Below are 11833 nucleotides of genomic sequence, written 5' to 3' on the forward strand. Positions count from 1 at the left end.
AGAGACAGATCCAAAGAAATATTGCTACAATTTATGTCAAAGGTTGTTCTGCCTATGTTTTCTTTCACGAGTTTCATATCTTATCAGATCTTCAACTCGAGTTTATTTTTGTATACGGTGTGAGGAAACTGAACTAACTTTAGAGTTATGGAAAAGGTGCAAAAAATAGAGTTCCCTTACTACTCCCCACCCCCGCTTTCCCTAATTTTAGCAATTTATATAATCATAGTACAATTATTAAGAAAGGAAATTAATACCAGCAAAGTATTGACTAAATTACAGGTCTTATCTGAATGCCAAGAATTTCTGCACTAATATCCTCTTACTGTTCCAAGATCCTAGAACAGGATCCAACAATGCATTCATTTAGTTGCTCTTCTTAATCTCTTCCTGGATGTAACATTTCCTCAGTCTTTCTCTTTCATGTCCTTGACACTTTTGAAAAGCACAATCAGTTATTCTGCAGTGTCCCAAAATGTGTGGATTTTCTCGTGTTTCCTCAAAACTGGAATGACATTATGCACTTCAGCAAGAAAAGCAGAGAAATGAAGCACTGATGATGTACTCCTCCCAGCACACCACATCAAGGAGTTCATGGTATGAAAATTTATATTACTTGTGATATTTACTTTGGTCATTTGGATAAGGTGCACTCTGCCAGTTTTGAGGTTATACAAATTCTGTTTCTCCTCTTCTGCCCTCTAATTTTAGCATTCATAAATGCATCTAGTCTGCAACAAGTATTACTGTGGTATCTGCATAAGGATAATTTTATTTTCTTCTTTCCTTCTATATATATTAACTGAAATTTCATACTGAAAGGTAGAGATGCTCTATCTAGACCTTTGTCTATTCAGGTATTTATGAAGTATGGGCTGATAACTATTTCTTTTATTCTGTGGGTTAAAATTCAGTATCATTATTATTTTGTTGCTCAAATTATTCTACCTTTGGCCATGAAGTGGTCCTTTAAGTTTGTTCCTGTGTTCTTTTGACAAACCCCTCCTTCCCCTCCAACTTTTTTCAGAACTTCCATACTTTCTAGCAGCACTTAAAAGTGTTTTAATGTTTATTTTGCTGGTTTTTTGGCGGGGAGTAGGAGGGGACAGAGGGCAGAGGGGTGAGTAAAGGCTATGCTGTGTGGCTTGTGGAACCTTAGTATCCCAACCAGGGATTGACGCACCAAGTTCTAACCATTGGACCACGAGAAAATTCCCTAAGGTTCATTTTGCATTCTCCCTGCTGAGTTCTGGAATACGGTACTTCTTTAAGGAGCCCTGATTCCTTTTACTAGAGAATAAAAGTTGTTTAGAAACCAAGACCTGGTTGCCAGGTATCCTCATTGTTACTAGGGTGTCACTGCTACCAGAGGTAGAAAAAAAAACATACATAAACACCCAAGTATATCTCTGTATCTGGGTGTGTATATAAAACCATGAATTTATACTGATACCTCTGATTCCAATCAAATTTCATGGGCTTCATTTTAACTTTCCCCTTCCTTCTTACTTTTAATTTCTTTCTCCAGAAGTGAAAACTGGCTCTCACATACAATGTATTTACTGATTTGTTCAATGCCAATATACACATAAAGTAGTTTCAAAACTGTTAACTTAGACCCCTGGGAGAAACACTTTTTCTGTGTCAATCATGGCATTTACGTATAGCTCCATCAGTCCTTACCCTTTCATATCTGATCAAAATACTGTTTCCCTCAGTTACTTATATGAGTTCCTTGTTCCACACTCCCTGTAACTTGATTATATTACTCATTTCTAATACAGTTAAGTATATTTGTTCCTATTTTTATTCCATTTTGCCCACACATCCCCCTAACCTTCCTCTCCAGCCACATCCTGACTGGCTTGATATTTTATTTTGAAGTATGTCAGAGACACATAAAACATTAGTATGGTTCTGAAAATCAGCCTTGTACAAGATACACTCAAAGACTTCCGCCTCATCCCTGCTACCCTGTTCCCATTCCTTCCCTTCTTTCTATCCTTTTCCCACCTGCCCTTTATAAGGAATCAATCACTTTAATTTCTGGTTGATCCTTCTTGAATTTCTTTTGAACAGGTATTTGTGCATTTTCTTAATATTCCCTTTGTTCTCACATGAAGGGTATATTTACTTTTTAATGTTTTGCCTCTTTCATTTAACTGTATGTCCTAGAAATTACTTTATATCAGCTCAGAGAGGTCTTCCTCATTCTTTAACAGCAATATGATAATCCACTGAGTAGACCTGTCATCGTTTAATTCAACCCCCATATATGGACATTTAGACTGTTTTCATTATTTTGCAATTACAAATAATGCTACAATGAATAACCTCATTTACACGTATTTTGTGTGTTTACTTTAGGTAGATTCCTAGAAGTGGAAGTACTGATTTGAAAGGTAAATGCATCTGTTGCCAACTTTCCCTCTAACACAGTTCTAATTTGTATTCCGAGCAGTAATGCATGAGACCACCTGTTTGCCCAAAGGCTCCTTAATAGAATGAATTGTTATATTTTAAAATTTTTGCCAGTGTAATAGGTGACAAATAGTTTTATTTTTGTCTAAGGGTACCTAAGTGGTTTTTCATTTGTATTACCCCAATTATGAGACACTTTGAACTAAATCTGCGGTAATTTTTCCCCTCAATTGTTAAGTTCTTTTTGTGTTGGAGACAATAGCCTTGTAACTATAGTATTCAATGTAAATAATGTCTCACAATTTGTCAGCTGTCTTTTGTCAGGCAAACTCTTATTTATTTTTTTTTTCAAACTCTTATTTTTATGTGGTCAAATTTAAGAGTATTTTCTTATATTACATCTGGATGTTGAATTATAAAAACTTTCCTACACAAAAATTAGATTAGAAATGCAATCATTTTATTCTAATATTTGTATGATTTCATTTTTTTACACTGACATCCCAAATCCATTTAGAGTATATGTGTGAAACACAGACCTAATTTTACCTTTTTTTTGAAAAGGCTATCTAGTTGTCCAGCACCACTTATTAAATGTACTAGTCTATCTGCCTATTCATGTGTCAATATCATGCTATTTTAATTGCAGAGATTTTACAGTGTGTTTGAACGTTTGGGAAGGTTTTTTTACTTTTTCTCTAGCAATTCTTGCATACTGACTTTTTCCACAGAGTTTAGAATCAGCTTCTAAATTCATGAAATATCCTGTTCATATTTTAATTAAGGTTGCACTCAATTTATAATGAAGCAATTAATTGAATAAAATGCAAACCACTGGTGAATCTAAGGAATACAGACATTCCTTGCATTATTTCTGCAACTTTTAAGTTTGAAATTAGCAAATCAAACTAAAACATTCAAACAAATTAAAAGAGCAAAATGAATGCTTACATATGTTTTTCCTAATCATTCACATTTTCTTCTAATACCTGTGATTATTCAGTAACATCTACACGTTTACAGTGTCTAAGAAAACACATCTCCATCATTTTGTTTTAATCTCCTGTATTATCACTTTAAATTTTGCTGTCAAGTCTCTATTATTTTATGTAAGAAAATGGTATCTCTTCCTCAAAGAGGTCTCCCTCCATTTTTTTGGCAAAGGAGCATAACACAACAATTAAATCCTGATCAAATTCTAGAAAATCAATTAACCAAGGAGAGAACTATCCAGGATTCTCCTAATTCCAATAGATAGTTTCTTCCTGAATCCTGTGAAAGAATCCAGCTCCCCCAGCTTCTTTTTGGAGGGCAGGCAGAGAAAATTCTACCTGGAAGCACTGACTGACCTTTGGTAGTTCCTTCTTCACAATGCTGAGCCACACTTTCCTGCGACGGGCATTGAGCTGCTCAATGGATAAGTGCTTCTTCTTGGTGCCAGGAGGAGGTGCATCATGAGAGAACTTGGCAAAGACTTTGGTCTGGTGGTGGTGGCGACGAGGGGATTCCTCAGACGAAAGTTCTTCATCTCTTCGCCTTTTCTTCTTCACTTTTTTCAACTTAGCTGCAAAGGAACAGACTCTCAGAAGGTTGCCTTTCTTTTTTTCCACAGGAGAAAGTCATAAAACAACCTTATCACTTTAAGAAAAATCAAGATTCTTTTCTCATTCCACTTAGACTAGCAATGTTTATCCCTTTATCTATCCAGGTCCATGAATATTCCAAGAAGATCACACTACCTTGGAAAAGAACACTGGATATCCCTGTTTACATGAATGAGAAATAAAACACAATGTTGAGAACTGAATTTCTTTTGAACCCAACAATAGGAAGGGAGGCTTACAAATTATCATGAGCTCAAGTAATGATCAGAAGGAAGGAAAAATTTCTATTTGGTGGCAATGTGAGGTGACTAAAAAAAAAATAACAGAGAAAGAAATAATGCATTTGCTGATATTACACTAAGATCTGTGAAAAGAAAATTATACATGAAAGAAAAACCTAGCTTGAAAGGGAGGGTAGAAGGATGAGAGACTATAGAGATAAAACAAGGAGGATGTGGAAGAAACAAGGGAAGAAGGCTAAAAAGAGTTTTTCTGAATAGCGTGTTTAGGGGAATAAAATCTGCCTAGTACAGATAGTCTAAAACTTTCCTTTCCTATTTCCTTCCTGATTTCCAGACGCTTGGAACTCAAGAGAGGAAAGAGACATTTCCTGGCAAACATGCAAACAAATACTCCTGAAGATCAGGAGGTGATCTATTTTAAATCACTACATACAGCAACAATTATATCTTATTCCAAATACTTCAGGTTACTCCTCATACCTCCCTATGTAACCAACTTCTTTCTCTCCCAGAATACTTTCACTATTTAGACAGTATGTAGAAGAAAAAAAAGGAATAAACTAATCGGCTTAAACCTCCGGCAAACAATCTATAGTTCTCATGTCTTCATAATTCTAGAAAAGATCACAAACCAAACAAAATAAGTTTAGTTATATTTAAAATTAGTGATGAGATAAAGGAGGCTAGGGTTTTTCAGATGAAGCAAATTTCTACTACATGGATTACGTTCAAAGTCCAAATGCACCTGAAACTGAGAATGAGTAAAGGTAGAAGGCAAGTCAATATGCTTACCTTTAAGTTTCTTTTCTTCCTTGAATTTCTTTTTTTTGGGTCCTAGAAGGTGCCGCTGCTGCTCATAGAAAGGGTCATAGGTGGAGAGCAGCCCTGCACTGTAGTACTGGTACTGCTGCAACTAAAACAGGCAAAGACATGATGCTTAGAAGGGCCCGTCTCTCTTACAGCTCAGTCTTCAAATCATCGCTATTTAAAAAAGCCATTCCAGAGGAAAAACCACAGTTGCTACATGTACTGTTCTTCCCATATATGTATTCTTATAGTATAAAGAGACCAATGAAGATCTAATACATCAAAGTGAATTATTTCCTTAACTTCCAAACAAAATGGTTTCACTGGCTATGCACATAGCAAGTTGTTGAAAATAACTTAAAAAATCAAACAAACAAAAATCCTTCATAATTCTGAGTCTCCACCAGAGTATTTACTTTGCTCTGACACATATTTGTCATTGCCGAAAGGTCTCCTCTTGAATTCATCAACAAGAAACAAACATATTTCTATTACCAATAGGTCCTCAGATTTACTAAGATTCCTAACACCTGCTTTTCTGGCTCTTAGTTTTATATTTGGTTTGAATAGTCCCCAGCCATCCAATTCTTCATTGTTTAAAGTCTTCTCTCTTCATTTCCCACTAAGACAGTTTGACAACATTATACATAGTGTTTTTGTTACCAGAATTCAAACATACGAATAATCTACTTTTTTCTGTCCAAAGAGCAATCTTTTCAAACATTTCATTTAAATTGACTTCCAAAGTTCAATGGGTAACCATGATGATAAATAAATAAAATTAGGTAGTCCATTGTTGAATCTCTTTCCTGAATTATAGCCAAATGAATTGTTCAAGGACTGAAGCTAGCATAGGGGAGTGCCGTGAAGAACTACTACAAGGTCTATTAAAACATTCATCGAACTGCACACTTAAAATCTGTGAACTTTTCCACATGTGCGTTTTACTTCAATTTAAAATAAACAAAAACAAATATTTTGAATGCTGCTGCTGCTAAGTTACTTCAGTCATGTCCAACTCTGATCTCACAGACAGTAGTCCCCCATGCTCCTCTGTCCCTGGGATTCTCCAGGCAAGAATACTGGAGTGGGTTGTCATTTCCTTCTCCAATATTTTGAATACCAATTGCCTTAGCACTGTACTTTAAGAAGGAACTCCTTGTCTAAGTCAGAAGTCATATATTTTACTATCTGTCACTTCTACAGGTTTATAACTTTTAACATATTATTCAAAGCTTTCTAAACTAACTTTGGACCTTAATGGTGGAAAGCTTTTAGGTCTTCAAATATCCTATTACTCATTATGTACAAAGTGTTGAGACTTCTGGCAAAAATCAGAAGGCATTGATAACAGCATTCAAATAACTGCCACTTAAATCATTAATCTAATGTTATTATGTGAAGAAAGGGAGTTTTTCCAAGACAGGAACACTTTCAAAAAAACAACTGCATTAAAAAAGCAACCGTAAGAATTTTAAATGGTGCCTTGGAAAACAGGCTGACAGTTCCTCCAAAAGCACAGAGTTACCATATGACCCAGTGATTCTTTTCCTCGGTATATGGTCAAGAGAATAAAACAAACTCACACAGAAAACCTATACACAAATCTTCATGGCAGTATTATTCATAAGAGCCAAAAAGTGAAACAGCTCAATATTCATAGCTATGATCCATAAAGCTCAAAAAGTAGAAGCAATCCAATTAGTTCATCAAATGATGCATGGATAAATAAAATACAGTATGTCCATACAATGGAATATTATTTGGTAATAAAAAGGAAAGAAGTACTAATAATACATGTTACAACATGAATGAACTCTGAAAATATGCTAAGTGAGAGAAGCTGGACATAAAGCACCACATGTTTCATTTGTACAAAATGTCTAGACTAGGCAATTTATAGAGAAATGGTGGATTGATAGCTGCCTGGAGCAGAGCGGAATGAAAAGAATGAGAGGGAAGTTTCCTAGTAGCTAAGTGGTTAAGATTCCAGGCTTTCATTTCCGTGGTCTAGGTCAATCTCTTATCAGGAAACAGATTCCTTAAGCTACAAGGAACAGCCAAAACTAAAAAAAAATTTGAAAAACAGAATGAGGAGCAAGAACTAAGTGGAATGAGACTTCTTTTTGGAGAAAATATTCTGAAATTAGATAGTGATGACTGTTACAAGTTCTAGAATATACCAAGAACTGAACGGTATACATTAAAACACTGAACTTCTTTGGCATGTGAAATGTTTTTCAATTATTAGAACAACTACAACCACCATCTAAATATAAAGTTACAAAGATATAGTTACAATTAATATAAACCAGAGGGTAAACACCCAGCATGAAAACCTGAGATTTCTGCTGGAACTCTTTACCTCCTTCTCTTTACTATACTTATTCTGGTGAAGTTTCTTATATTTGTGCAGTCGCAACATATTATGAAGATCTTCTCTGCTGAGACTGAGTTCTTCCTCTTCGTCATCATCATCTTCTTCTCCTTCATCGTTGTCTTCACTATGAGAATCTGCCTCACTGGATTCATCACTCAGCAAAATGCTCTGAAAAAGGGAGGAAATGGAAATGGAACCTCTGATATGAAACAATTACTTTCATAATCCAAGGATTCTTTTTTTCACTTTTCAAAATGACAAAAACAGCTGGAGGATAATCATTCTAGTTTCCCTTATACTATTCTTTACCAATTCAACTGAAAAACAAAAAGGTAATCAATTAAACCTACTATGTCAAGGCTGTATATTGTCACCCTGCTTATTTAAATTATATGCAGAGTACATCATGAGAAATTCTGGGCTGGATGAAGCACAAGCTGGAATCAAGATTGCCAGGAGAAATATCAATAACCTCAGATATGAAGATGACACCACCCTTACGGCAGAAAGTGAAGAGGAACTAAAAAGCCCCTTGATGAAAGTGAAAGAGGAGAGTGAAAAAGCTGGCTTAAAGCTAAACATTCAGAAAACTAAGATCATGGCATCTGGTCCCATCACTTCATGGCCAATAGATGGGGAAACAGTGGAAACAGTGGTAGACTTTATTTTGGGGGGCTCCAAAATCACTGCAGATGGTGACTGCAGCCATGAGATTAAAAGACGCTTACTCCCTGGAAGAAAATTTATGACCAATCTAGATAGCATATTCAAAAGCAGAGATATTACTTTGCCAACAAAGGTCCGTCTAGTCAAGGCTTTGGTTTTTCCACTGGTCATGTATGGATGTGAGAGTTGGACTGTGAAGAAAGTTGAGTGCCGAAGAATTGATGCTTTTGAACTGTGGTGCTGAAGACTCTTGAGAGTCCCTCGGACCGCAAGGAGACCCAATCAGTCCATTCTAAAGGAGATCGGTCCTGGGTGTTCTTTGGAAGGAATGACAGTAAAGCTGAAACTCCAGTACTTTGGCCACCTCGTGTGAAGAGTTGACTCATTGGAAAAGACTCTGATGCTGGGAGGGATTGGAGGCAGGAGGAGAAGGGGACGACAGAGGATGAGATGGCTGGATGGCATCACCAACTCAATGAACCTGAGTTTGAATGAACTCCGGAGTTGGTGATGGACAGGGAGGCCTGGCGTGCTGTGATTCAAGGGGTCGCAAAGAGTCGGACACGACTGAGTGACTGAACTGAACTGAAACCTACTGATCCCCAAGTAAAAAGCACTAAAACATAAGAAATGCTATTAAAAGCAACAAAGCTAAATTTCACTTAGTATATATACTACACATAAGATAATTTAACTAAATGTCAAATTCTAAGACAAAAAACTAAACAAAAGCTAAAAAACTAGTATAGCATAAAAGGGAATATAGAATGCTAGTTGTGATGGCTGATAAAGGAGAAACAACCCCAAAATCCATTAAAAGACGAATGGATAAACAAAATGTGGTATTATCCATATACCAAAGTATTATTTGGCAACTGAAGTGAAGGAAGGAGTACTGACGTGCTGTAACATCAATGATCGTTGAAAACATTATGCTAAGTAAAAGAAGCCGGACAAAAAAGGCCACATTTAATGTTTCCATTTATATCAAATGTCTAGAACAGGCAAATCCACAGAGACAGAAAACAGGTTAATGGTTGTGAAGGGCTGGGGAAACTAGAGAATGAGTAACTGCTAATGAGTAGAATTTCTTTCTGGAGTGATGAAAATGCCCTTGAATTAGACAGTGGTGATGGCTGCAATAACTTTATGAATGTACTCAAAATTATTAAATTATAAATTTTAAAGGAATATTTAATGGCATGTGAATTACATCTTGATTTTTAAAAATATGATGGTGAAGCATAGAGGTTACTGCACTCCCAACAGTTTAAAACCTCACTCACATGAAGCAAATCAGGACTTTACTGAGTCTTTTAAATGCCCTGGTGATAAAAATGAAAGGATAACTTTAAACCACATTGAACTCTTCACAAGAAAAGTATAAAACAGAGAAATAATTAGTTTCATTAGAAGAAAGGCTATCCTTAATTGAATTGAGCTAATGACAGTAATCTTGTAAGAGTGTAAATGAGATTACGTCACTCCCGTGCTTACAAATACTCCAACTGCTTACCACTGTAACCCAAGAGTTAAAATACAAATTCAACACAGTGTACAAGGCCCAACATGATAAGCCAACCTCAGCTTCTACTATCCTCTTACTGTACTCCAGCTGTATCAGCCTTCATTACTTCCCCAAACATACCAAGTTGCTTGTCCCTTAAGACTTCTGTCATTTTTCCTTCTTACTGAAATGCTTTTATCTTAAACCTTTAGAGAGTTCTCTCTGATCATTCAGCTAAAATGCTACCTCTTTAAAGAAACTATTTATTTACTTATGTACAGGCTTACTCCCTCCATTAGAATGTAAGCTACTCAGGGTGGGAACTCTATGTATCTATGTACAACAATGTTGCCCAAGGCAGGATGCCTCAATCAACATCTGCTGAATGAATGAACTACTCAGATACAAATAAAAAATAAACTGTCCTTACAAGCCAGTAAAGGCAAGGATCTTATCTGATATATTTCTGTACTCCCTTGCTTAGCATAGGGCTTTATTCCTAAAAACTTTGTTAAAATGAACTTTGCTGAGTCCTCTAGACTTTTCTCTATAATCTCTTAAAACACCACCCAGAATAAAAGACTCCTGTCTAGGAAAATCTCTGCCAGTGTACCAAAATTAATCAGTTACTTTTCTATTTGTAATTTTAGTGGGTTATTTAAATTATAAATGTTCTACCTTATCTCTTACCTTTAGCCACTTTCTGCTTTTCTTCAACTTTGAGAAGTTATATAAATTCCCTTTGTCAAATTTTGATTCTGTGTAAAGAAATACAAAGAATAAAAAAAAAAGAAAGGACAACTGACCCAAGAAAACTGATAGTTCAAAGAGGGATCTCATACCACACTAACCTGACTGTAGAACTCCATTCAATGAGTATGTGTTTAACATTTCAGAAGTGCTTGCTCCAGAAGTCTCACCAAGCAATGAATTCGGAGGTTCTTCCTTAACTTGTATCAAGGGATCTCCAGACTGAGGCAATAGAGGATTACTGTCATCCAGTCCATCTTCACTTTCATCACTACAAATTAAAGAATGATGAATCCACAATAAAAACTGACCCAGAAAAATATTACAATTTATGATTAGTAGACTAAACACTTTACAGAAGAAATTGATCCTTTGGTTAAACTGACTGTATTTTATTTGAAAGAGAGAAGGGAAAAAAAAATTCTAAAACCAGTAAGATATTTTAACCCTAAAATCTACAGGAATAATGGGAATCAGAACTGTGGTAAAACATTACATTGGGAAGATGGAATACCATACCTAGAAATATTCCTGTTGAAGATGGCTGATGTTTGCCGCAGGAAATGGTCCAATCGGAGGGCCCTCTCCAGGTATTGAAGGTAGAGGGGCTTTGCCAGCTCAGTGCAGCCGCCATCGTCCCCGGCACCCAACTCCGAGGCCATAGAACAAATCTGTCTTCATGCACAAGGGTTTCCGACTGCACAGCTGCAGAATGGAGATAAGCAGTACAAAGATGAAATGCTATTCCCTCTCCCTTTATTTTGCCTGCTTGCTATCAATGTGAAGAGAAATCAAAATATAAGTCTACAGATGATAAGGCACTGCCTCCTAATGCAAAGGCAGAAGTTAAAAGTATGAAAAAAAATCGAAATATAGAAATACTGTCATCTATCATTATGAAAATTCATGATACTTTTAATAACTACTCACAACTATCCAAATCTGTACCATAAATTCACTGTTGTACATCTCATTGAGGAGCACTTGTTCTCAGCATCACCCTTGCAAACAGCTACTTCCTTTTTCATTTTGTATTTACATTCATACATATGTGTGAGGTAGTAATTGTAATCCATTTACAAAGGATTAGATACACTGGCAAAGTATTTTACTATCCACTCTCTTATAAATATGCCATTAAATATAAAGATTTAGAAATGATTTTTAAAACTGGAGCAAACAGAATAAAAGTGAGAGTGAGAAACCTGAGCATTTTCTTTGCTACCTTATGTTGTTAAGGAGAATGTTAGAGTCAGGACATCTTCACTAGAGAATCGACATGACAACTTTCCCCCAACTCTCTTTCATGTAACATCTTCTACCTCATAACTGGGTCTCTTTAAAGAGTTATGGGGTTGAGCCAGGATTAAATAATGGGACAATACAGAGCAATTAGCCCACCATCTGACACACAGTGAGTACTCAACAAATATTAACAGCAAATTATTTTGTAAAG

General features: G+C 35.9%; 1 protein-coding gene across 2 annotated transcripts in view; it reads right to left on the minus strand.

Moving 5' to 3' along the window:
• The window catches only part of INO80 (INO80 complex ATPase subunit), a 91996-nt gene extending 80930 nt beyond the window's left edge, over positions 1–11066 (minus strand). For both annotated transcript variants that reach the window (XM_052646168.1, XM_052646167.1), the window contains exons 1-6: positions 10897–11066; positions 10479–10648; positions 10318–10385; positions 7440–7622; positions 5060–5180; positions 3771–3985 (exon numbers count right to left, since the gene is read on the minus strand). In XM_052646168.1, the coding sequence (XP_052502128.1) occupies positions 3771–3985; positions 5060–5180; positions 7440–7622; positions 10318–10385; positions 10479–10648; positions 10897–11039 (900 nt within the window). In that variant the 5' untranslated portion in view covers positions 11040–11066. The remainder of the gene's footprint in view (positions 1–3770; positions 3986–5059; positions 5181–7439; positions 7623–10317; positions 10386–10478; positions 10649–10896) is intronic.
• Positions 11067–11833: the final 767 nt, after the last annotated feature.

Source organism: Budorcas taxicolor, chromosome 10, assembly GCF_023091745.1.
Source record: "Budorcas taxicolor isolate Tak-1 chromosome 10, Takin1.1, whole genome shotgun sequence".
Lineage (NCBI taxonomy): Eukaryota > Metazoa > Chordata > Mammalia > Artiodactyla > Bovidae > Budorcas > Budorcas taxicolor.